This window comes from Anoplopoma fimbria, chromosome 12 (assembly GCF_027596085.1).
Source record: "Anoplopoma fimbria isolate UVic2021 breed Golden Eagle Sablefish chromosome 12, Afim_UVic_2022, whole genome shotgun sequence".
NCBI lineage: Eukaryota > Metazoa > Chordata > Actinopteri > Perciformes > Anoplopomatidae > Anoplopoma > Anoplopoma fimbria.
Window position 1 is genome coordinate 23,069,272 of NC_072460.1, and position 27,461 is coordinate 23,096,732.

The window sequence follows — 27,461 nt, forward strand, 5'->3', positions numbered from 1 at the left end:
AATCCGACCAGCCTGTTAAAAGGTGCTGCATCACTTCAGGGGGCTCCAGAGCACATCTTACTTCCAAAAGATCCAGCTGTCCTCTCTCTCTCTCCCATTTGCACTACAGCCGCACTACAAGACTCCCTCGCTGTATTTCATTCTTGAGAAGAGTCACAGACTGTTTTATCTACCGCTAAGGAAGAAAAAAAAAAACCCATCACCCAACTTCAGCCATGAATGGCACAGAAGGACCCAACTTTTATGTGCCCATGTCTAACAAGACCGGAGTGGTCCGCAGCCCATTTGAGCACACTCAGTACTACCTGGCTGAGCCCTGGAAGTACTCTCTCCTGGCCGCGTACATGCTGTTCCTCATCATCACCGCCTTCCCCATCAACTTCCTCACCCTCTATGTCACGGTGAAGAACAAGAAGCTGAGGAACCCTCTGAACTTTGTCCTGCTCAACCTGGCGGTGGCCGACCTCTTCATGGTCATCGGGGGCTTCACGGTCACGCTCTACACGGCCCTGCACGGATACTTCATCCTAGGGGTCACCGGCTGCAACATTGAAGGTTTCTTCGCCACATTGGGAGGTAAGAGAGGAGGATGAGAAATTGTTAAAAATGTTCCTTGTTTGAAAAAAATGCTATCAATTCGATTTGTGTCACTTTTGACTAGTTTTTAGTGCGTGGTAATACTTGAAATTTCAATTACTGTGTATGATATTAATTAAATGTGTCCTACATCTACATTTATACCTTTCATAATTTTTTGGTCTCAGGAGAGATTGCTCTCTGGTCTCTGGTGGTTTTGGCTATAGAGCGCTACGTTGTGGTCTGTAAGCCAATGAGCAACTTCCGCTTCGGGGAGAAACATGCCATCGCTGGACTGGTGTTCACGTGGATCATGGCCATGACGTGTGCTACCCCCCCTCTGCTCGGATGGTCCCGGTACTGTATGTTTCAGTGTCTAGACTGTGCTTTCCAGGCTTTAAAAACCATATCAAATAGCATAATTTGCACGTTAAGGCACATCAGAGATTACCTTTGTTTACATGCAGCCCACTAACATAATGACACATATACAGTGTGTGATGGTGTTGATGGAAATTCCTCAATGTTATTATTTGTGGATGCAGGTACATCCCAGAGGGAATGCAGTGTTCCTGTGGGATTGACTACTACACTCCCAAGCCTGAGATCCACAACACCTCATTCGTCATCTATATGTTTGTCCTCCATTTCTCAATCCCCCTCTTCATCATTTTCTTCTGCTACGGTCGCCTTCTCTGCACCATCCGAGCGGTAAGACAGAACGCCGCTGCCAGACAAAACATTATTAATAAGGATGTGATACCTTGTTTATCCTTGAAGAGAATATATATAGATATGTATTTTTTGAGGTTAGCAGCATCACAGAGCAGGGTCTCTGGAGATGTGAGGGATTTAGTGGCTCAAGGACACTTCAGGAGGGCAGATCATTGCCAACGTGGCAGCTTAAACCCGGGTCCTCCATCTGAAGGGCAGTCTGCCTGCTCACAGCGTCGTCCTGAGGCCCTAATGTATTAGTCATGAATATTTAAAAAAGAATGCTGACATTTTTCTTTGAAGCGGCTATAATTAATGTTTTGAGACAAAAACAAAAGGGGACACGAACATGAAAAACTTTATCAGTGCTCGAGCATTTACATTTGGGTATCTGGCAGAATGGAATTTAATATAAATAATTATGTTTTCTTTAGTGTATAAATCCTGAAGAATCGTTGTGTTTTCTTTAGCTTAGAATGAGCCATTTATATTTACATATGTCACCGGCTATGTTTCTACAGTAGCCCAAAACAGACAAGCCAAGCACTGCCTCTATATAAGGCAATTTGCGTTTTCGTGTCAGCCACAGTCATTCCCCTGTACGCTTGGCACTCAGGAGAAGTTTCAGTCGGTTGCAATCTGCAATCTCACCACTAGATGCTGTCAAATCCTACCGCTAGACCTTTAAAGAGACAGGCGCTAAAATGAAGCGTTTCAGACGCAGGGTGAATACAAGAATATGAGGTGAATATGTTATGAGAAAAATAACAATAATAGTGTTAAAATGTATTAGTAGAAACCCGAAATACAAGCATGACCCTGAACATGAGCTTAATATAACTTGTTTCTGCTGCCACCATGTGGCCAGAAAAAAGCTGTTATTGCAGGTTAAAATCTGATAAAGCACCAGCCATAATTGGAGACTTAATCATGAAAAAATAAGTTGTATGTTTTACTGCTGTGATGGAAAAAATGACATATGGAAAGAAACCTTCCACAGCATGAGAAAACACGAATAACTCACTGTGGATTTAACTGTTTTCAAGTGTTTTTTAAAGACCCTTCAGTCAGTTCGGTAGATTAATTCTGTGTTTTATTAATGGTGATGATGTGCTGACCCTTTTGTTTACATTTGGACCGCAGATTGGCGCTTTAATAAGTTAATAACTGCATCTGTGTGTTTTCAGGCCGCAGCCCTGCAGCAGGAGTCTGAAACCACCCAGAGAGCGGAGAAGGAGGTGACACGTATGGTCATCGTCATGGTGATGTCCTTCCTGGTGTGCTGGGTGCCCTATGCCACCGTGGCCTGGTACATCTTTGACAATCAGGGAACAGAGTTCGGGCCGGTGTTCATGACGATTCCGGCCTTCTTCGCCAAGAGTTCTGCTCTGTACAACCCAGTCATCTACATTCTGCTCAACAGACAGGTATGTGAAGCTTTACATTCTTTCCACACGCTTTACTATGAGATTTTTCGACATGACTTTTTTTATGACATACTATACTATGGCTTTTTTTCGACATATTATACTCTGACTTTTTTCGACATATTATACTCTGACTTTTTTCGACATATTATACTATGACCTTTTTTATGACATACTATACTATGACTTTTTTCGACATACTATACTATGACTTTTTTCGACATACTATACTATGACGTTTTCTATATAACTATTTAAAACTTTATAACTATTTAAAACTTTTTTCGACATTTTTTGACTTAACTATTTTTTTCGACATGCTATAATATGACTTTTTTTATGACATGCTATACTATGACTTTTTTATGACTTTTTTCGAAATGCTATACTATAACTATTTAAGACTTTTTTCAAAATGCTATACTATGACTTTTTTATGACATTTTTTGACATGCTATACTATGACTTTTTTATGACTTTTTTTATGACATACTATACTATGACATACTTTTTATGACTTTTTTTATGACATGCTATACTATGACTTTTTTATGACTTTTTTCAACATGCTATACTATGACTTTTTTGACATTTTTGACATGCTATACTATGACTTTTTATGACACTTTTTTGACATGCTATACTATGACTTTTTTAGACATACTATACTATGACTTTTTTATGACATACTATACTATGACTTTTTTAACATACTATACTATGACTTTTTTCGACATACTATACTATGACGTTTTCTATATAACTATTTAAAACTTTATAACTATTTAAAACTTTTTTCGACATGACTTAACTGACTTTTTTTCGACATGCTATAATATGACTTTTTTCGACATGCTATACTATGACTTTTTTGACATTTTTTGACATGCTATACTATGACTTTTTTGACTTTTTTCAACATGCTATACTATGACTTTTTTATGACATTTTTTGACATGCTATACTATGACTTTTTTGACATTTTTTGACATGCTATACTATGACTTTTTTATGACTTTTTTCAAAATGCTATACTATGACTTTTTTATGACTTTTTTGACATGCTATACTATGACTTTTTTGACTATAACTTTTTTTTTGACATGCTATACTATAACTATTTTATGACATTTTTGACATGCTATACTATGACTTTTTTTAACATACCATACTATGACCTTTTTTATGACATACTATACTATGACTTTTTTCGACATACTATGACTTTTTTTAACATACTATACTATGACGTTTTCTAAACATGATACGTTATAACTATTTAAAACTTTTTTCGACATGACTTAACTGACTTTTTTTTCGACATGCTATAATATGACTTTTTTCGACATGCTATACTATGACTTTTTTCGACATGCTATACTATGACTTTTTTATGCTATACTATGACTTTTTTTGACATGCTATACTATGACTTTTTTTTGACATGCTATACTATGACTTTTTTATGACATACTATACTATGACTTTTTTCGACATGCTATACTATGACTTTTTTTGATTTTTTTCAAAATGCTATACTATGACTTTTTTATGACATTTTTGACATGCTATACTATGACTTTTTTATAAATTTTTTCGACATATACTATGACTTTTTATGACTTTTTTGACATACTATACTATGACTTTTTTTTATGACATTTTTGACATGCTATACTATGACTTTTTTTTAACATATCATACTATGACTTTTTTTATGACATACTTACTATGACTTTTTTATGACATACTATACTATGACTTTTTTTATGCTAACTATGACTTTATAACTATGACTTTTTTTATTTAAAACTTTTTTCGACATGACTTAACTGACTTTTTTTCAAAATGCTATACTATGACTATTTTTTTTGACATTTTTTGACATGCTATACTATGACTTTTTATGACTTTTTTTCGACATATTATACTATGACTTTTTTTTTTATGACTTTTTTTTATGACATTTATTATGACTTTTTTCCGACATGCTATACTATGACTTTTTTATTTTTTTGACATGCTATACTATGATGACATGCTATACTATGAACTTTTATAAATTTTTTCGACATATTATACTTTTTTATGACTTTTTTCGACATGCTAAACTATGACTTTTTGTTTTTTTCGACATGCTATACTATAATATGACTTTTTTATGACTTTTTTTGACATGCTAAACTATGACTTTTTTATCACATGTTCAACAACTCTAGGACTTTTCATGACATTTTAATGTCATACTATGACTTATAAAGTATTTCAGTACTTCTTGTATCAACGAGTGAAGGTGTAACTGTGATTCTTCTTTTCTTTTCCGGTCTCCAGTTCAGAAACTGCATGATCACCACGGTATGCTGTGGAAAAAATATTTTCGGAGATGATGAGGGTGCCACCGCTTCCACCTCCAAAACTCAGACTTCATCCGCCAGCCAGGTGGCCCCGCTTGACCGGGACCCTCTTCTCCCCCCTTCAATGTCCCATCTGTCCTTGCACACCTAGGGACCCACCACTGCCAAGCAGCACTGTGTTCTATTGGCCAATGCTCTTGACTTACCTCTCCATGTGTCTCCACTGCACCGACACAACCACGCTTTTGGTTCGGACCGATATACTCAAGAGCCAGCATGTGTGTTTTCAATCCATTTAATCATGGAAAGTGATCAGCTGGCTGCAGAGTGTAACCCGGCATCAATGGGGTGCCGTCCATGTGATTATCCAGCTGACTGCATTCCAAGCTCCCCACTACCCAAATACACAAAGGTGAAAACACACCATGCCGCATGAATTCACCCACATCAACTCTTCTTCAAGTAATTACAGCTACATATATCTCCAAAATGCGCTTTAAACTATACACTTGTTGATCACTTAGTTGAAGTTAGTTATACATTTATTTTAGATATCTCAGACGAGTTTTAAGGCATCTGGTGGGGCTGTCCTCTGGTCTTTATGGTGTGGAAGCTGTGGTTATTAGTTTGCTCTTGGCATTGACTGAGACATGAGTGTAAACAGATGGACCTGAAAAGAGCCCCTGTAGGGAGTGGGCGCCTCCTGCAAGAGAGTGGATGCATGCGTGTATGTATTGGAGGTTTGTGTTTGAACTGATGTCAGAATGTCTATGTGTGTGTATTAATGAGATGTGGGAGTTTGATTATTGTGTATAGGCTACGATATGGTGGAAGTTGTTCTGTGTCCTTCAATAAAAACAAAGCTGAATGTCTGCATGACTTCTTCCCCCTAACTGACATCATGAGAACTTTTACAAGGCTCTCTGAGAAGTTCCAGATGCTGGTCTGTGTGCTTTTGGGTGGCGGGCCAGATCTTAATAGTTTTCAAATGTTCAAAAATTAGCTACGCTGTAATGCATTTAGAAGAGAAAGCACTTTGAGATTTAGAACAATACATACTGTCATCATTAGACGCATTAAAATCCTAAATACTGTAATTTATTTCACAAACTCTGACAAATCATTTGGCATCACAAATACAGTCTCTCCTTATATTGAGCTCACATTTTTTTTTCTCATAAATGTAAATGTCCCTCTTTTAAATTGGTCAGAATCCAACAAGAAATTCATTCGTTTACAAGCACACCGATCAACACTTCTATACTGATGCAGCTCTTCCCAGTGAACTACATTACATCAGATTTTTCATAAACTTCAGTCATTTATATATCTCTTTCCACTCCTCCTCAACAAACCTGCAAAGCACATTTGGACGTATAGTTCTGAGCACCGATGGGAGCGAGTCACCCATCATCACCAGTCAGACCTGAGAACATTGCAGGCTTTTACAAGATGAGGAGTTCATCGGCGTCCTTCTTACTCATCCTGATGACCAGGCCACTTGAAAGCATTTTAACACATCTATAAATATTGCTATGGACATTATAATACAGTACAGTGCATCATTGGCTCGTTCCCTTGAGAAAAGGGTTCAGTGCGTTAAGATCGCCACCAGGGCTTATTGTAGGTCCCAGTGACGGTAAAGACATCCAGAATAAGCCTCACCTTCCCTCTAAAGCATAGCTGAGCCAGACTTGGATTCTGTCTGTTTCATGGAGAAAGATTTTGGGAAAAAATTTCTTGGCATTCCCAAATCAGAGGGGGGGGGGAACACCTCGCAAATGTATGAGAGGCAGATTTAAGTCCTTTGCCGCATTCCACGCTTCTTATAGTCCGTGGGAATAATAATGACACTTATGAAGGTTAACTCCTTAGTGGCCAACATTCCCAAAGTTACTATGTAGGCAGGAGAAAAAGGCAGCTGTCAGCAGGAGAAAGAGATGGCTAGTGGAGAACTGGCAGGATCAGGCCTCGCTGCAGCACTCGTAGATGTTGTCCTCCACGAGGGCAATGACCTGCTCGAACTTGTGGTGCAGCTGAGTGCGACGGGCGGTGGGGTTGGACTCCAGAGCGCTCACCACCTGACCGAGGGAGATAGAAAAGGAAAAAAACGCAACATCGGCTTTCAGTGGCTGTCGAGCATTCATGCATCTATCTTTCTATCTGGGAGAGGGGGAGGAAATCAGCCACCTGCCTGGACATAGAAAGTTGAGCGAAAGAAAGAGAAAGCAGAGGAACAAGTGAAGTGCCTCAGCCTCTTCTCCAGCCTTCACGCATGCCTCCACACCACAAAAGCCCTTTTTGCTCTTCACATATTTACAAAACCCACATCTGCTCTGTTTTTTTCATGCCCAATAGTTGTCACGGTGTCAGTGGGATTTATGGGCTGTTAAGCGGCGGTGTGCTACGAGGCAGAGCGAACTGAGCCGGGCCGAGAGAATAGGCAATCAGGGGCCATTCACAGCGCTCTATGAATCAGAGTCTAAGTCCCTGGCCCACGTCAGTACAGTAGCATGACAGAGGAGAGCAGCTAAACGGTATTATCGTGAGGGTGCTCCATTAAGGCACAGTCACCACTGACTAAGCCTCTCCTGGGAATAGTCATAGCAGTGAGGAAGCATGAGGGGAGGACAGCTAAGAGGGCTAGTTCAAAGAGAAACAGGAGATATAAAGCAACAACTTAAATGTTTCATAGATCAGATGAGAGTGATTGATAAAGAGAGGGTAAACACAGAGATGTTTGCATAAAGTGAAAGGTATATGCGGGCCGGACGGGAGGACTGGACACGTTTAAAAGAAAAAAGTAAGGCTGTTTACAGTTTACTACATCTCTCTACATGCACTTGATCCTCCTCACTGATACGTCACGCTCTGATACCCGTCTACGAAACCTAAAACTGCTGAAGGCGATGACTGACGTGTTGTGGCTGCAGAGAAGGGCCAGTTTAAACACGAGAAAACATCTAATCTGAATCTGACATCAGAAAGACAAGAGAAGTAACGTAAGAATGTCTCCTCTTACCTGGTGTCTGTATCTCTTGGCGTATTGGTAGATTTCTGTCAAGGCCAGGTTGGTGTTGAATTCATTCCGGTATTTCTACAGCACGATAGACTCATATTAGATTCCAATAAAACAAAATGTGTATTTGCAGGGTTTTGTGGAGCCAGATCACTGACACACGGGGACTTTCTGATCACATTATTACTCACTCGTGACTCCTCGGCCAGGTGAGCGTTCATCTCCTGTTCGCTGAGAGGCGCCATGTCCTGTATCTGCTGGTAGTAGCATTGCACTCTCTTCTTATACTCCGGGATCTCCTTGGCATACAGCAGCTTGTTGGTGGGGGAGTCCTGAAATAAAAACACATTTCACTCAGGACAGGTTTCATACATTTTTCTCTTGCAGCATTTTAGTTGGTCAGTGTGGCTCTGGATCAAATGTTAGCAAGCTTTAAACGGACTGTCCTTTGGGCTCACTAACATCTCCCCCTCAGAGCCTGAGGCACATTAACACATGTTAAAAATGTTCAAAATGCATGTACTACTGAATGCTAAAGCAGGCGGAAGCTAAAAGCTATGTACCCTCTCCTGCAGGTTAATTAATAATTTAGGTTTGTACGTTATTGTGCAGTCTGCAAGGATGTGCTTCTAACAGGAGCTGTTCAGTTAAACTGGATGTTATTAGTTGATGACTAAATCTAAACCAGTCTAAAGTAAGAGGGAGAGACAGTTTTCTTTTTCTGCACAACATGAGATTTATCAAATTAGAGCCAGAGCAGGAACATTCCAGTCCAAACAATACTCCTGCATCGCTCTGCCACTCTCTCCACAGTCACTTCAGGCACTGGTGCTTATTCAAGCGAGCAGAGAAGGAGCGAGGCTGAGAGGTTGTGGGCATACTCGGGTGTTTTAGTGGCGGCTACTGTAGCGAGCGAGTGTGTGTCGGAGAGAAAGGGACGGAAAGAAAGTGGGACAGGAAGGAAGAAAAAATAAAAGACTCAGCTTTCAGCATTGGTGAATGTGCTTACAGCGCACCTTAATATTCCTATGTGTCATGAGTTATTTGTGTCACCTGACGTGCGTGTTTGTTTGCATGTGTGTTTGTGTGGCGTTTAAAAGGTGTAGGAAGATTAAAAAGCTTGCGGTGGCTGATAGGGCACCCTCTTCTCTTCCTGTCCACAAGGTCACTTCCTGCTGCTCGCCCATCTGCCCGGTAACCCCCCTGTGACCCCGTGGCCCTCCGTGTCTGCATCTCGCCAGATAAAAGAGGGTTTCCGTGGAAACAGCGAGCGTTGCTTAGTCTGCCACCCCTCTCTCTCACACCGTGCTGTGCTCCTGCTAATCCAGACCCTCGTGAACCCTGCACTGCCACGTCCCCAGGCCATCACACACACACACACACACACACACACACACACACACACACACACACACACACACACACACACACACACACACTCATACACATGCACAACCAAATGACTGTCAGCAATCGAGGAAAATGTAGGGGTGCGTCATGCCAGTCTCCTTGACCTACAGAACAGAACGTGGTCATGTCCTTGCACCTGGTGACTCCACAATACATGCACAAACAGATGTGACATGTTAATGAGGAGGTTTTATGTATGTCTTAGCTTCCATAGGCATGAACACGTGAATATATATCTGCCGTGAGAGCGCCGGCTCCTTGGCACTGGGCTGAAGTTTATAAATCAGACGGTTTCTCAGTGAAAGAGGAGCATCATTTGATGAGTCCTCAGCTCCCTCCGGGGAGGAAGCCAGTCAGAGAGAGACAGGAAGCAGAGCGCGCTCAGGGTCACGGTGTCTGAGGGATGAGACGGATTTGTGAGCGGTGAGGACATTGACATGCAAGCGCACACACACACACACACACACACACACACACACACACACACAGATACACGCCTGAGCACACACACACATAAACACACACACACAGTCTCGCACAGCACAAAAAGAGATCCCTGGTGCTCATGACCTTGGATCAGCCGACTCGGCTGAAATAACATGAGGAGAGGTAGATGGAGATGACAGTCTGAGGGTTTAGGGATAGGGGTTCACAGCGGGACTCTGGAGGTGTGTGTGTGTGTGTGTGTGTGTGTGTGTGTGTGTGTGTGTGTGTGTGTGTGTGTGTGTGTGTGTGTGTGTGTGTGTGTGTGTGTGTGTCTGTTCAAACTCACAGAGAGACGTTAAGCAAAGATACTGCATAAGGTGTGAGGGACAAATATGTGAACATGCTATACAATTTTTTTTTCAACATATCACACTATGACTTTTTACGACATACTATACTATGACTTTTTTCCGACTTTTTTTCTGAAATGCTATGTTGAGACCATTTATTATGGCATAACATACTATGACATTTGTATGATTTACTATACTAGTTTATGATATTTTGTACAAAATACTCACTTCATGTCACTTTTTCTTAACATATTATTATGTGACTTTTTTATAACTTTTTAATCACAATTCTTTTCTGACATACTATTGTCATATTATACTATGCCTCCTTTCTGACGTTTTTCTGCCATTCTATATTATTTATTTTCCTGCCATTTTTTACAGCACACTATTATATGACTTATTAAGAATTTTTTTTATTCACTATGGGATGACCTTTTTTTCCAGACAGTTGTTGTGATATGCACCTGCAGATAATATCATTATCTCCAGTGTCCATCACAAATTAACGTTCATAAATCTGCTTAGAAAACAGAAAAAAAGGAGCTCCTATTAACTCCAAAAATTTGCCTGAGAAAGTTTTCATCAATACCAAAATGATTCAGTGATAGCTCTCTCTGCATCTAGGGTACCTCGCAGGCAGCAACGTCTCCTAGCTAATTTGCGGTACTTATAATTGTGCTAATGTTCCGTGGACAGACAGACAGAAACATAGATAGATGGATAGATAGATGGATAGATAGTAGACAATCTCACCTTTCCAAGCTGCAGATCAGAAACGGAGCAGGCGTCTATGAAGGCCTGGGCGATGACAGATAGACAGGCATCCATGTGATCCGTCTTATCAATGTCAAACACAAACTGAGGATTCTTCAGGATGTTCACCCAGAAGCGCAGTGGCAAACTGCACAGAAAGAGAAATATAATCTTTTAAAGTCTTGCACTTGCACAGCGATGTGACCAAAGGGGACTTTAATCAGAGGGTTTAGATGTCTACCTGTTGGTTTTCCAGATGTGCAGGGTGTCTGGGTCTGTAATGCCTCGTTTGTCAGCCTGCTCTTCTAGGAAGTCAAAGAAGTATTTGATGGCCAGAGGGGGGCGTTCCGGAGGGATGCTAAGGATGGCTTGAAAGAGGTCATCCAAGAACTTCTGAAGAGTTCCCTGTGGAGAAAAAAAAAAAAAAAAAAAAAAAAAGAGGCTCATGCATACACAGAGATATGGTTTCATGAGATGTGGAGATTTTGAAACGGCTCCTGAGGCTAATATGGGTCATAGAAACAAGAAATAGAAAGATGACTTAGATATCAAGCTGTAACTTCAGTCTGTTTGTAGTGTCAGCCTCAGTTTCTTGTGTTCACCTTGGTTGACAGAAGGCGTGTCAGATAGATTTCAGGCAGGACCTTCTTTCGGTGGCTCTGCCTGTGTGACCTCTTGTTCTCCGTTAGGTCATCATGAGGTAGGACCTGGAAAATCAGAAGTCAAAGGTCAACATACGGCACACAACTTGAAATAATAAACCCCCTCATAAGAAGCTGAATGAATGCTCTACTGTCTCTGCTGTCAAAAGGGATTTTTCTGGTTCTTGCATTAGACACATGATCCAGGAACTACATCAGGGTATTTTGAAGCGCTGGGTAATATACAGAATTGGGAAAGTGATGAAAGTTGGGGGTATTCTCATGATTTCCCTGCTTGCTGTGTAACGGATCATGTCTCTGACTTGCTCATACAGGTCTAAATAGGGGTAGGGGGAAAACAAAGAAGCATTCAGAATCCACCTACTCGTGTCAAAAAAGGGCCACAGAACTGTCCTGTTAAACTAACTATTCACCCGGCAAATTGTGTTCCAAGAAACTCATTATTCTAAAGTCAAAGGACCCATATCTTGGCTGACGTTTATAAAAGAGCTTAAGCAGCATTAGTGCTGTCATGTCCTCTCAGCAGCTTTCCGTTTCACCTCCATTCACCCCCCATTCTCTCTGTCGTAATGCCTGCTCCAGGCTGACTAACAGTGGCACACACAGGAGAAGCTCTGGTAATAAACCCAGAGTGCACTTTTGGAAACATTTTGATTACCTATGAGGCGATACTCACCAAGTGTACATACTTCTCCGTATCCAGATCTTTAACTAAGGGGAAAGAAACAAAAAATAAAAGATATATACAGCATGAAACAATGTGCAATCAGCAGGGTGGAGACCTGAGAGAATAAGAGGAGACAGGGGGAGGGAGTACGAAGGAGTGTGACAGATAGAAGGGAGAGGGAAAAAAAACACAAGAGGGAGATTGACAGGAGAGCAAAGGAGATAGAGTACATGCGAGAGGAGAAAGTGATTAAGGTGGACGGTGGGCCGGTAGGGGAGGGGGGCTGTCTGAGAGAATGAAAGAGAAAGATTACGAGTGAAAGGAGAGAGAAAAGAGAGAGATTAGGGGAGACAGACACACAGAGTCTGTGATTGGTTCTGGAGCCGGTGTAATGAGATGGTAATGCTTGGCCAGCGCTGGGAAAGAGCATAAAACGTTGCTGGTTTATATATAGATCTAAACAAAAAGACACACTGTGTGCATTCGTGAAAACATATGAATACATGTAGACGCATGTCAAAACACAAGCTCAAAGCGCACAAACAAATACAGTAAATTATTGTACACAGCCAAAACAGAGACAGGCATTTGTGCAGGTGTACACAGAAAACACACAACAGCATTGTGAGTGTGTTCTCATTACAGCCAGCTCTGCCAGAGATGCTCCTGCCTGCCGGGCCTGAGTCCAGACCCACAACACTGATCACAGGCAGGCAGGACAGTGTTTTATATTAGCCAGGGAGCACTACAGGCTCATAACACCCCCTTGACGCTTTGAAGCCGGAGCCAGGTTTGGTCCACATAAGCCTACTTTTTGGCCCATTATGAATGAGAGGAGAGAGGCTTTGATGGACAGAGCCTGAGGAGAACTGAGCTCTGGTCTGGTACTGATTATGTAAGGTAGACCCTAGACGAACGAGCGGACAAGCCCATTAAAAGCCGTATGTAAACTCATCTGTCAACAGGCAGAGCCGTCATTATACTCCGAGTTGAGGCTGGACAATGGGCCCGCTTTTGTCGCATTTGTTCCCCACAAGCTGACATTTGCTAATGAAATACATCTATAACGCAGAAAAAGTGGCTCTGAATGAAGCGGTGGCATAACTCCAGAGCGAAGCAGGAGTGTTGTGATTTATTAGGTGCGAGTGTGTTTAGATGTCCGCTGTGTATTTTGGGGTTGGGAGGGTGTGGGGTTTCATGCATGTTTACACGAGTGTATCGTGTTCTCGTGATCAACTAAGCATGTGCCGGTTTCCTGTGATCGAGTGACTGCGAGTATTTATCCAAGTGTGAGTGACAAAGCGACAGGGATGTGGGTGTGTTTGTGGGTGACGTACCTCTCCCAAGGGTGTTATCTCTCTTGTCTTTCATGCTCATGGCCAGCGATGCACCCTCTGGGATCTGAGAAGGCAAAGAAGGAGGGAGGGAGGGAGAGAGAGTACAGAGGGCACAGGGTCAGGGGTTAGCTGGGGTGCACCAGAACAGCATCATTAAGCATGCCCTCAAGGGGAGTGCAGTGTTGAGAGGTGTGTTTGTTTGTGTGTGTGTGTGCGTGTGTGTCAGTCTTGTGTGCATCTAGAGTGGTGGCAAGTCTGCAGGACCCTGGCTGGGCTCATTAAAGTCAACCTGTGGTGAAATGGATTGAACAGCCTTGCCAGTGAACCCAGACTGTTAGTACACGCTGCAGCTCACTGCTTTCACAGCTCCGTCCCAGTGGCTAAGCGAAAACTAAACAGAGCACTTAACAAGTATAGGTAAGGGGTCAGAGGTCGAGGGTCACCGAGCAACAATTACGGGTTATCTTCATTTTATTTATTGCCTGGTTATTTTTCTTTACAAATGAATATCTTTAGTGAGCATAAAAATAGTAATTATATATAAAACTATTCAGATTTTTTAAAATCAATTATTAGGGTAATTGGGGTAATTAGTTTTTTGCAAATGTTATAATAATACTTACAAATTTATTGCATTATATTGTAGTTGAAATGAATAAATACGTGCTTAAGTGGGTTTATTTGTTATGATAAATGTTTATGTATTCACATTATTAATATTATTAGTATTAGTACAAGTAGTAGTAGTAAAAGTAGTATTGTTAAAGTACATTTTTTAAATATGTAATATTAAATAAGGTAGGTCATCTTTTAAATGAAAACAAACCAGCACATTAGACATTTTAAAACTTCAACTTAATACTTAAAAGTCTGGAATGGATCTTCAAGTTTGGTGTTAACATTTGTATTCAGTAACAGTTGTTTCACATTACAGCTATCAACTATCGTTTTTTTTAAAATTGTAAAACGTTTCCTAATTGCTGTCATAACCACACTGTATACCGTATGTCTAAATGCAGAAATGGCATAACAGCAGTTTAATTGCAGCAGCTCTGCCACAGCTATGCTGCAGAAAATGACCATAAAAAGAAACAACACAGAGCAGCAGACAAACACAAAGAGAGGCACCTTCAACCTTTCTTTGTGCCACATAGAAACATCCTCCCACCCCAGTGACACCATTTACGAGGAGCTCTCACCTTCACCACCCCCACTGCTGCTGATACAATATCAGGGACATACAGGTACACCATGACACCTACCACAGTGGTCTCAAACAATCACACACACCTGGTAATGGAAGACCGTGTTGAGTTTCTTTCTGCCATCTTCCATCAGTGAGGAGTTATCCAGGTCCTGCAGAAGCTTACTGTTGCTGCCGGAGTCAAACCACTCTGGAGAGAAAGTAGACCGGAGGAGGGAGGGGAGCGATATTAGACAATTTCATCTAAATTTGGAGAAGAATATGCGAGACGGAGGGCGGCCGTGCTCTAACGCTCTGTGTCGCGACCTGTGGAAATATTCTTGCACCATTAATCAAATCAGCTCTGCAGGCTCCACAGCTTTTGAAGGCAATAACTCTTTGTGATTATGACTGTACACTCTCCGCGATGCATTCTGTCATTTATTATATTGCAGCCTCAGGTTAGTTGAGCTTCATGAGAGGAATTGACCTTTTGCAAAGGAGATTACTATATCTCAGAGGGCAGGGGAGGGGAGGGGAAAGAATGGAAATAATCAGAGAAAAATGTGCTCTTACCCAGGTCCACATCCTCTGCTCTGGGCCACTGGGAGAATGGCAGGTTTTTATAAAAGGCTTCTAGGATTTTTTCCTTCACCTGGCAGATTGTGTCTGTATTCATGACCCTGACAGGCAGCGAGTCCATGCCACAGCCCTGGAAGGACACATTGATGTTCTGCGAAAATAAACAGAGTGCAACACATTTCAAACTTTGCAAAGTTTTGAACTTCAGCATTATTGAAAGTTTGAGTTCGACATTGACCCCTGAGCTCTAAAAGAAAAAGCAAAACCGAGGGTTGTGAAAGATGAACTAAGAGTGTGTGAAATCAGACCTGTGGCTTGGCCTCAATGTTCTCGCGGAGCAGCCACTCCTCGTTGAGGGTGTAGCGGGCTTTCCCTGTGATGGCGTCTATGGAGCCCTTGTTGATCTGCTGCTTGATTGCACACAGCAGCAGGAAGAAAGGCTCACCCACTGTTTCCTGAAGATCATGAGAGAGAGGTGGAGTCAGAAATCTGAGTTGCTGTAATTCCTTTTAATCAAGCCTGCCTCAAAACTTTCCAGCAGCATCACCTTGAGGTAGCTGTACATGCATATGGACATCCAGTTGGTCAGCATTTTCTCCACAACGGACTCAGTGCGGCGCAACATCAGTTTGGGGTTCTTGGAGGCGGAAGCATCGATAAGGTCCACCAGTAGATCTTTCATGATACTGGTGTAGTACTCGAGCTTACCATGGAGGGCGATGGTGAGTAGAGACGCGAGGCTGCATCTGAAGGGTGAGAAAACAGATTAACAGGGGAGACAGATGAGCAAAAACATGCTTTCCCAAACATGCCCTGTCAGTGCTCGTGGTCAGTGGAGGATTCTAAATAAATACAGTACAGAAACAACAACAGGGTTTCATCTTTCCCACAGCACCTGAGACTGCAGAGCCAAATAAAGGACTGATCTAATGCAGGGTCTGGGTGAGTAAGTCCAGAGGTGCAGGGGATTTCCCTAACAAAGCTCCTTTAATCCTGGAGAAAGGGGGCGACATCAGTCAGTTAGTGCTGACACTGAGCTGGGACAGGGATGTGGTCTGGCCTTGGGAATTTTTCTTAGATTCTCCACAATGACTGGCTAGTTTAAGGACATCACCAAAACAGCAACACTGATAAATGACAACGCATTTACAAAGCTGAAGCAGCAACTCTTACAGACATGAAAAGAAAATAAGCTCCTGTGGTAAACAATGGAAAAAAAGAGATACTTTCTGTATACAAGTTAATGCAATTCAAAAGCCACACGATAATTACTATGACTTTTAAAAACTAATTATAATATTACATTTTCATTGCATTTCTTTGACATACTATACAATAACACCCCTATTACAATTTTATGAAATCTTATATTGTGACATATTTTAAAGCATACTATACTATGACTTTTATAACTTTTTTATGGCATATTAAATTACATTATTTTCCATCTAGGCATACTATACTATGCCTTTTTATGACCTCTTATATAATGCTATAGAAAAGATGTTTTAAGGTTACTACTTTGTTTTTTTTTAAGTGATAATGATGATTGTGCATCTGTACCTTTGTTTTTATATGGAGTTACAATTCTAAATCTGCATTACTTGATGTTTTGGCCCCTTCTCTGTTTTAGTCTCAACCAGCTCCTGAGAAACATATCTTTTATTTTTTTTTTTCAGATATTCCATCTACTTGCTACTTGCTAACTTTGTCTGTCTGTTTGTTTGGTCATGGGCAGGTCGTGTGCATTGGTTCTAAGAGGCCTTTTGCTGAAAACAGTTGGGCTTTGTGGCTGGAAACAAGGCTGATGAGAGTAAGTGGAGTGAATGAAAACAGACCAGTTGTTCCAAAACAATGAGCTGAATGATGGTCACGCTCTCTAGAGGAGAGGGGAAACTGCAGTCAGGTGATATTTTCACTGTGGGCTTGTTATAACAAGTGTTGCCTTTCACTACACGATGTAATTTCATCCCTTGTTAATAAAAAATAGAGATTGTTGAAGCTTCAAATACCTCCCAATATGATGCAATCCATTATAACACTGGATCCTCTAACTATTAATCTATTTGTTGTCAACTGTTAAATTAATAAGGAGTTATTTTGATAATATTTTACTCTGTTTAAGAAAAAAAGTAAAAATACTATGATTCCAACTGTTTGAATGTGGTTTCTTTCTTTACTTCTCTATGACAATAAACTGAATATCTTTGAGTTGTGGACGATACAAGACATTTGAGGACGTCATCTTGTGCTTTGGGAAACACATTTTTCACAAGTTTCTGACACTTTATAGATCCAACAATTAATTGTGAAAATAATTGATAGATTAATCTGCAATGAAAATAAATTGCAGCCCTATATAACACCATATAAATCTGTTAGTTCTGCCGATTTAATGGCTTAAAGTCAAATCTGTATGTGTGCTTTTTTCTGTTCTGCCAAACACATATCAGTTGATCCATTTACCTATCTCGTACTGCAAAGTCCTTCTGCTGCTCCAAGGCGTGGACGAACGTCACCAGGAAGTGCTTGTTATTGAGGAGAGTGGAGAACAGAGTGATGCCCTCCTCCACATTAGGCCTTGTTGTGTTGGTGGCCTGAGGTCAGAAGGAAGATGAAACAGTTATTTCTCAGCGTGATTTCTCCTCGACTGCATTACACACCTGCTGCGCCTGTCCTAATCTATTTCACCACCTCTTGTCTCGAGTGACCCATCTAGTGAACACCTCATCCCTCTACAACACCTTCTCCTTCTGCTTCTTCAGGCACCTTCCTCTCCTGTATCCGTACCTCTCGATCCGGTCCCCGACTGTGCGTGATTGCCTCTAAATGTGCCGAGTCGACTTAATGAGTATGGCCTATCTATGGGTGCGACTTAGCAGCGGTGTGATGAAGTCTTCCCTCTGGACCGCAGCCATATGGTGTGGTTTGCAGCCTGACAGAAGGAGAACAGGGGTGTCCATTAAGATAAATGCCCGCCTGTGAGATTTATTTGCTGTGACCTGGAAAACACTTCCTGGGAAGACGATGTGGATCCAAGGCACTTCATCACCGCCAGACAGCCTCCCCCGGCTGCCGACCCAAAACTAGCGCTGCTTTCGCTACTTTCTCTCTTCGTAACGTGCACAGACACACACATGCATGCTTTTGCTTTCGGCACCTATTCACAGAGAGTTTTGTGAAAGTGCACACTCCCTCTCCCACTCTATCTTTATAGCTCTCACTCCCATCCGCCCCTCCATTAAACACACACACACACACACACACACACACACACAACTAGAAATGGATTTCGATGAAAAGCATACTGTTCGGTTGTCCAAGAGCCAGTGGGATGGAAGTGTGTCAACCACCTGCCATCAACTTGGTGGGCAGTGCGTTGCCTGACAAGCTGAAATTTCTTTGTCATGTTCACTAGCAACCATTGAATGACACACAGGAGCATGCGAGTTCACACAAACACATACAGTACATTGACACACTCCACACACACATTATAACAAGCACGCCAAGGCAAAAAATGCACAATATGGTTTTTTTTTACTCCTCATCAACAACAAGCCCACTGTGAAACCTTAATACGCCTCAATGGGACCCAGTTGAGAAGCAGGAGAGTAAAGAAATAGGAGCCAAATCAAGGCACTGTGGCAGAAGAAAGCCTAACCGAACAGCCTAATGGCTTAACCCTTCACCTTCCAGTCCTGCAGCAGCGGGTGTGTCTCCGGCAGCGCTCGAGGGCCCAGGCCGTCATTCTCGAAGGCCGGCTGGACCAGACTCTTCTCGTAATCGGAACACATCTGAAACACACATCAACACACTCACAGAAAAACGGTAATACCAAGTCGGCTCTAGTCGTAAACCCAGGGAGATGGATAGACAGGGAGAAAACAAAAAAGAGCTGGCCTTGAGACTTTGGTGGTAAATCTGTAGTCTGGAACCAAAGGGCAGAATTTCACGAGGAGGCCCAGAATAGGCCCCTGACTGACCATGAAAAGGAACATAACACTGTGACACAAAACGTCATGAGCTTTAATGGAAAACTGACCCTTTCAGATGTATCTGTCATTTCTGGACAGCTACATTTTGGTTTGTATTCTTAGTCTGTGTCTAACTCTGTTTTGTGTGTTTATGTGGGTGTGTAATCAAAGAGAACCAGAAGCTCTAATGGAAGAAAAATAACACAAAGGGGTCATGAGTTTGCTGTTTACGTGGAAAACTACAGGTAGACGATACTGAAGCAGCAACATTAGAATTTATGTTTCCCTCTACACAGCTTTTTAACACTCTCCCCACTCACTTCCTTCACGACAGAAAACAGAGTCTAGTTTCTGCTGCAACAAACCAGCGCGGCTGCTGTTGTATACTTGTTTTGAAACAGTGTGGGTGTGTACAGAGTGTGTTTTGAGAAATCAGGGGGAAAGTTTCCTTGTCTCAGTGCCCGCCATTGTTCTGTCTCCTTGAAAGTCCATGCCTGTGGTTGGAGGACAAAACCTGCAGAGTTGTGTATGTCTGTATTAGTGGAAAAACACCCACTAACAGATAGACCCACAGTCTACCTTCAGGGTGGATCAGACTTCAGAAAAAAGATTACCTATAGAGAGCACATTATCTCTCCTGCAGGGGGCCGGACTGAGCTACACTTCACTAGACGCCGGACCGTATGTTTAAAAGTTTCAAGGTGAATTTTCATCCTGCATATTACAAGCGGTGGGAAATATGGGACATGTAGGAAGAAATATTATTACAACCCCATTGAGAAAAATGGTATTGTCAGTCTGCCAGCTGAAATCAGATAACAAGGGGGAAAATAGGCTTTCTCACCTTGGGGAAGAACGTGCGTGTGACAAATTGTTTGTACTCCAAAAAGGGGATGCCCTGGCTGCGATTCAGCTCCTTGGTCAGGTCTGTCATGTCCGTCTGCAGCTCTGCAAAGCCTGAAAGGAAAAAACAAGAGAGACCCAAAAGGTCTTGAATCCTTGGATTGTTTCTCACTCCTCGAGTTTCATTTGTTGCCAAGCAAAATGAGTCAGAAATATATTCATGGACCAATGCAATAACCGTGGGACCTGTAAACATCTGGCAGATTTTGGTGGGAGAGATTTTAGATGAGACACGTGAGAAAATGTATCTTGTGATTTACTGAATCAAGCGTAATGTTCTAGTTGAATACTATATGTACCAAACACAGATCTCATGTTCTAACACCCTATACCCCCTTCCTCCGTCTTTGCCAGTCTAGCACGGCATGCAGGCAAATATTTACAATAACACAACAATCAGAGAGGCCAAATCCATTCCCTCATTCAAACCATGTGTGCAGGCTGAGGTTTACATGCTGCAGAAAACAGTATCAGCATGTCCAGACACTGAATTGAATCCGCGTGCTAATACTGTAGCCACTTTATTGGATAGCATGTTCTAGGAGAGGATAATGTTCGCCTCTAATGAGACGCTGGAGATCCCTTTATGGAAAAGCTCTTCCTGTCACAGGATGAGAGACGTATTTGGGTTACAATGCTACTTTCCTCTGACTGCGTTAGTGTAGAAAGAAGGGAATACTAGACCCAGGGGATTTAAAACATACTTTATTTACTCCTTCAGGTTATTTATCCTCCAGCTAGCGAAAGTGTCCTTTAAACCAGCAGTCAGTTCACACAATCAATTCCAGAATAGACGCTTGAGGCCCGACTGCATAACCTCCCAAAATACCTAAAATCTCCTGTTCCTGTAACCTGGAATATGTCAATTCCCCATTTTCCTTCACTCCCTCTTCTTTTGCTTTTATCACATCTTTCCTCTAAGTGGAACTATCCCTCGCTTTCTGCACACTCACCCTGAACTCAGCCACAAATCTATCTGTGTCCTCTGACTAAATAACCTCCCTTCCTCTCCTCCACTCCCACGCTTCTGCTTCTCCTCGGACTCGCGGCCCTGACTCCCGCTCCTATCTCTTCCTCCCTCCATTTCTCTTTCTCTATCCGTCCCCCCTATCTCTACGCAATAAATCTGGTTGCTCAGACGCGGAGTGGCCTTCGCAGGGCTTTACTCTAATGCCCTAGAAACACGCACGCAAAAATGCACGGACAGAGACAGAGCACTAAACACACACACACACACACACACACACACACACACACACACACACACACACACACACACACACACACACACACACACACACACACACACACAGACACAAGCCTTGTTTGTAAAGGGTAGACACAGCTGAGGTGATGTGGCCACTCGGTGCGTCTGCGTGTCTGACTGATCATTTATCAGACGCTGTGTTTTATGAGTCACGCTTACTCGGCACAAATCTGTCAACTGTTGTATCTCCCTCCCTCCCACTTCAGACTGGAAACTATCTCAAACAAACACATTTTGCATGCACACACACACACACAAATATATGTGGTCAATATTTCTGTCTTCCCACAAGCTCTTTTTTCATGTCAATCGAAACAAAACAACATTTCAGGTCTAAACAACTCCAAGAGGAGAGGTTGTACAATAGTATAGGGTGTGTGTGCGAGTCGGTGCATGTGAGGGTTTTTGTGTAAACACACCTTTACGGATCTCGTCTCTGATCTGGGACTCCATCTCCTCCATTTGGAGTAGAGTTTTCTGCCAGTAGCGTTCCGCCCTTCGGCTCTTTGTGCAGTACACTACAAGAGCTAAAAGGACAAAAATGCAGTTTGAATACAGCACGTTTCAACCAACAAGACTGTAATCACACGCGGTAGGCTTCCAGTAAACAAGGGAATAATCTGTAGGATCAGAAATGTGTCTAAAGGATTTTGAGTTTATAAAATGACATGCGAAAATGGATTAATATCATATTTCGTTAGCCTGTGAAAAATATGTGCATGAATCTGAGCGTGAGAACATAAAAATGTCCTTGTTTGTGAATGTGTAAATACAATGTGTGCACATTTTATTTCCACGGCTATGTCACACATGAAAATCTAACAAGAACTAAGGGTTCTGTGAACATCTGAGAACCCATACACAAGAGCAGGAAACTGTGAAAATCAACCATAGCACCAATTTTCACCCATGCACCTGCCTCAGTCATATAAAGAATACAGAATAACAGTACGCACACACAGACACACAGAGCAGACAGCGAGGGGAACAGTGGGGTCTTTGTGCTTCAAGTGCTGAGGAGGGATGAAACAACTGCGGGAAACTATGACCCCTGAATTCCTTTTATCTGTTCCACATCTGGAGCATCCATCGCTACAGCAGGCACACATCCATCGACTGCCTGGCGAGCATATGTACACAACTTACCCACAGTGCACAGCAGCAGAAGCACGCAGCACACCACAATGGACACCGTGATGGCCAGCTCGCTGCCGCCGAGCTGCACTTTGGCGATGGTGTGACGAAAGTTCCCCACTTGCACCTAGAAAGAGAAAGAGGGACAACACATGAAGATGGACTGAGCTCCTTTGTTTTGAATCTTTGTTATCTTCTACTGTTCTCACCGTGACCTTTACATGCTAAAGTAGATCTGCTTTTGTTAAATACCTCCCTGGATACTTGGTTGTCTCTGTGGGTCTTTTTCTCAATAAACTCAACGTTATATGATGGTAAACCTTGTACATCTGCTATGGCAATACAAAACCTCATATTATCAGCTGATGAAGCAAATTGGATTTTAACACGGCAAGATTGACACAGACGCAAGAGCACAAATGAGCAGAGAATAGGAGCATTAAGTATTTTCTTTGTAATGCAGTATTAAAAATACATGCAGTATAACATGGGCAGTTCTTAATGGGTACCTGTGCACAAGCACATATGCACAGACACATCGTTTTGTTCACGGACGCAGGTGCAGACAGAGAAATAAATTACACCCTGTAGATTTTGAAAAATGGCCTCTCGCTGCAACGAGCTGTATAGGAGTCACCCAGTTCAGAGCAACCCAGATGTGACAAGAATAGGACTTTCACTTCTGCCTGCTGATTAGTCAGCAGTCCTCTGTGGTCCTTCCTCACATCCTTCCCCAATCCGAACATACTTCATAAAAAGAGCCTCAGATAAAAAGTCTACAATCCTCAGACCAAATCCCTCATATGCTGCTTTCACTTTGGGGGGGGGCGAACTCCCTCCTGCTTTTCTCGTTCCATCTTTGCCTTTCTGGTCCAGGCATTTATTTACCCAGGGCAGCAAGAGAAGGCCTTCTTCCAGAGACTGCAGCAGCCAGCACTGGTGTAATGGAGGGGAAAATGCCATTGTTCCATGTTCCTGTTTCGCTCGGGGTACATAAACACTCCTTCCCCACATCCACTTCTGCAGCTCAGCTCCATTTCAGAGCCAAGCAAAACAGGGGCGCGTAAAAATAGATGTGCCACCGTAAGTAAGTGAAGAAACATAAATGAAGCTATGCCCAACATGTATGCATATATTCAAATGTGCCGACACTAAGGAAAATGTCTGTTGCTTAATCCCCATGAATGTGCACACTAATCATTCTCACTGCTGGTGCGCAGGCAGCCCACCCGTTCGTGTTATGACATCTCATTTGACCCTTGCCCTCCCTCTATGTCTCTGCTAATTGCCTGTGTTTATTCTCAGACATCCTGAGAGGCAGGCGGGGGCTTGGGTGGGGACCAGAGGCGAGCCACAGGTAGAAAAGGAGAGAGGCAGAGAAAGAGCTTTCCTTCTATTTCTGTGTCAAAGTGGGGGGAAAACGATACAACTCCACTGACAGAAAGAGACAGAGTAACATATGCTCCTGAGCTATTTAGGCAAACCACTCACGGTCTGGCTCGTATTTAAATATAGATGAATGCCCCCCCCCCCCTTAATAAAGCCCTCTCAGCATGGACAACAACAGATGGGGAACGTGGGTTGAGGAAAGAGTGTGTCTGGTTTTATCAGGACTGCGCAGTGCTCGACCACGTCTTGATTAAGACCTTTAATTGCGATGGAGTGAGACGAAACAAAAACACAAGCGAGGAGTGAGATCATCGCTGAGTCAGAAGATAGTGTCTGTGTGATAGGTGACTGTGTCGGCGATGATAGACGGGGCTGATAAGGGATTAAAGAGATAGAGGGGAAGTGGTAAACATTTCATTGTTCGACAGTGGCATTGTGGTGCAGAGTGACGGCTCACCACCCCCTCTAAGTGCTGATTCATGGTGGCATGCTGAGAGACTATAAACCATTCATAATGCCTGGAGAAACAAACAGCACACACACACACACACACACACACACACACACACACATCTCTGACAGTGCATGGACCTGAGCGGATCAAATCTGTTTCAATCAACATCGCAGATGGCCTGTATTCTGACTAGATGTTTGGCTTTCGAGTACTGTGTGACAGATGGGTGATATCCTTAAATTATCAGGGTCTATGACAGCAAAATGTTCAACACAAGGTTGTATTTGTTGTTTTATTGTGGTGTTGTACATGCTTGCACACTTACAGTCACAGGCAGCTCGCTCTCGCTGGAGCTCAGCAGTCCGTTGATGGTGCAGTGAAACAGCTGGTCGTTGCTGAAGCTGATGTTACAGGGATAGGAGCCAATCATCACCGAGTATTCCTCCGGCACCAGCTCCAGAACGCTGGGCCCTTTCTGCGCCAGAAATCAAAACAAAAAACAGCCGTCAGCCGGTCAGTGGTAAGAGACAAGAGGGGCCTGGTTTGAAGAAGCACAGATAACATTCATTCGCAGCAGCTTTAACCAGCAACATAAGTGCAGACACATACGCAGTCTCGTATGCACACACCCAAACACAGAAACCGAGCTGCGGCTGGCCTGACATTGCAGCTGTCTCACAGAGAAAGCCAGCAGAAAAATCCTCCAGTTTGGGCTGGAGTTCAGCTTAAAGCAGCAAACATTCCCGCTGCCTCTCTCACATGGCCAGGGAAGTTTCTACAAACAAACCCGCTGACAGTCATCCCTGCCTCTGCCCAAAATAACATTCTCAGGGCCTTTACAGGAGCCTGTTGGAATAAGCTACATGGCCTATTTTTTATCAATCCAACTCTGTCCTGTTTTTTTAATCCCAGCCCTATGCTCTCAGTCACTGGTTTAAATAAAGGGGGACTCCTCTGATATTACACTTTTACACAGAAGTTCTGTTTCCTAGACATGACAAGTAAATCCAGACCACAGATTTATAACAGAAAGCCTGTAGGGCATGACTTTTGAAAGACATATACCAGACAGACAGGGTTTTATCAAAGATGCTATTAAGTTGCAGTCATGGGAAATGTTGCATCTGGGGATTTGAGGTTTTTTTTTATCTGGCTTTGCTTTCATTTAGTGCAATACAAACTCAATGGAATAGCCCTTTGAGGTCAATAGCACCAAGTCTCTATGGATTTCTGCTTAACAAGTCTTTATATCGAACTTATATTGAACAGTTACAGAACACAAGGCTCTAAGATTATAGAGTTTGTTGACTAAATGTTTATCTCAAAGAACACTCGTATTGGTCTTGAAAGAGACTGATGAAGGTCAGGTTTCAACTTCTTATTTTAGAGGTCATCATTGTATTGCCCAAAGTGATAAAGTAAAGCAAATTCAACATTGCTGCAACTTAGTCCAAAAAGGTGAGACACATGAGTGGGCAGAACAAGCCACCAGTATAGCTACATATCTACAGCACCAAACAAGAAAGTCAGCCTGTAAACTCTGATGGATGTTTTAAACAGACAAATTGAATACTAATTTTGCCATTAACCTCGATTATCTCTTCCAAATGACTTAAGCCCTGTCATACTGTTTTTTTGGGATGTCACAGCATTCATAGAACTCTGCAGTAAACTGGTTATGTATCAGGGTTGTAATTTGTATATAGGAATGATGCCAAAAAAAAGACCCAATTTGTATGGAACTGCAATTTCCCTCTAATATAGGAATGACAAGTGAGGAAGCGCGAGTGTTTATCCCCAGTGTGCTTCCTTGCTGTGATTACACCCTTAGGGCCCTGTCCTGTCCCTACTGCAGGATGCCACCCCCTGGGTCTCTGTCAACAAATGCTTCCTAACACAGACAAAACACACACACACATCCATACACACTCGTAATACACACACACACATCCATACACACTCGTGACACACACACAGACACACAGTGCATTAAACTATCGTGCAAAATATGTTTCAGCATATTGTAAAACATACTGTATACAATACATACGACGCAAGATTTTCACACTTCAACTCCCTGGACCAAAACAATTGTATCTAAAGGCCAAAACAGAATGAAAGCAAACAGAATCCACCCACATTCCAGCTCAGGTCCTTAATATAGGATCTGGTTGACTAACAAGCTCCCTATTAAACAAACACGCGCATTCTCGTCCCTCCCCCCCCTCAAGGTCCACCACAAGTGGAATCCACCGTCTTAGAAAAAACAAAAAACAGGAAACAACATGTAGATGGGCTGAGGCAGTGATTCCTGCAGGGGCCTAATCCTGACACTCACAAACACATCAAGAGGAAGCTGTGTCGTGTTCATGCTCCCCCGTCTGTGCTGTTAGCATGTGAATGTCGCACGGTGTCACAGCCAGGAGCCCTTTTTCAGGGTGATGAATCCATGCAGACAGGTGCTTGGATCAGCCAGACCACAGGAACAGGGGACCTCCCACTAAGCTGCACCCTCCCTCTCTACCTCCCCCCCTCCTCAGACCCACAACTGAAATCAACACGTCTCAGGGGATGGGGCCTTTGATGTTCTTTATGTGCCTCTGGTTTATGTGAATATGAATAAAGGAACGCTCAGCCTTGTATGCTGCTCGCACTGAGCGCAGCCAGTTTACAGAAGTGGTGCATCTAGAGCCGAGAAACCTTTAGAGAATACATCAGTTGTTCCGTGTTGAATATTAATATGTTTTTTTTATAAGCCGAGACTGTCAATAGTCCCAGTGTTTTTCTGGTGATAGTATCTTAAGGTAAATTAAGTCTAATCAGTGTTTTTGTCAGATTTCTAGCAGTGTTAGCAGCGTGGGTCTTTGGATG

The 27,461-nt window shown here is 42.6% G+C and overlaps 2 protein-coding genes across 2 annotated transcripts in view; one reads left to right on the forward strand and one right to left on the reverse strand.

Moving 5' to 3' along the window:
* The first annotated feature begins 215 nt into the window (after window positions 1-215).
* On the forward strand, window positions 216-5,222 carry LOC129099514 (rhodopsin-like). The gene is made up of 5 exons (XM_054608767.1): window positions 216-576; window positions 765-933; window positions 1,122-1,287; window positions 2,478-2,717; window positions 5,049-5,222. The coding sequence occupies exons 1-5, from the start codon at window positions 216-218 to the stop codon at window positions 5,220-5,222; spliced, it is 1,110 nt and encodes a 369-aa protein (XP_054464742.1).
* A 135-nt stretch (window positions 5,223-5,357) lies between these two features.
* Window positions 5,358-27,461, reverse strand: part of plxnd1 (plexin D1) — a 67,161-nt gene continuing 45,057 nt past the window's right edge. Inside the window, exons 19-36 of the mRNA XM_054608856.1 lie at window positions 24,916-25,065; window positions 22,760-22,874; window positions 22,033-22,140; window positions 20,288-20,400; window positions 19,159-19,263; window positions 17,933-18,063; window positions 16,014-16,212; window positions 15,775-15,921; window positions 15,461-15,617; window positions 14,992-15,095; window positions 13,702-13,765; window positions 12,374-12,408; window positions 11,638-11,742; window positions 11,277-11,440; window positions 11,036-11,183; window positions 8,282-8,422; window positions 8,094-8,168; window positions 5,358-7,152 (exon numbers count right to left, since the gene is read on the reverse strand). Coding sequence (XP_054464831.1) covers window positions 7,036-7,152; window positions 8,094-8,168; window positions 8,282-8,422; window positions 11,036-11,183; window positions 11,277-11,440; window positions 11,638-11,742; window positions 12,374-12,408; window positions 13,702-13,765; window positions 14,992-15,095; window positions 15,461-15,617; window positions 15,775-15,921; window positions 16,014-16,212; window positions 17,933-18,063; window positions 19,159-19,263; window positions 20,288-20,400; window positions 22,033-22,140; window positions 22,760-22,874; window positions 24,916-25,065 — 2,178 coding nt within the window. The 3' untranslated portion in view covers window positions 5,358-7,035. The remainder of the gene's footprint in view (window positions 7,153-8,093; window positions 8,169-8,281; window positions 8,423-11,035; window positions 11,184-11,276; window positions 11,441-11,637; window positions 11,743-12,373; window positions 12,409-13,701; window positions 13,766-14,991; window positions 15,096-15,460; window positions 15,618-15,774; window positions 15,922-16,013; window positions 16,213-17,932; window positions 18,064-19,158; window positions 19,264-20,287; window positions 20,401-22,032; window positions 22,141-22,759; window positions 22,875-24,915; window positions 25,066-27,461) is intronic.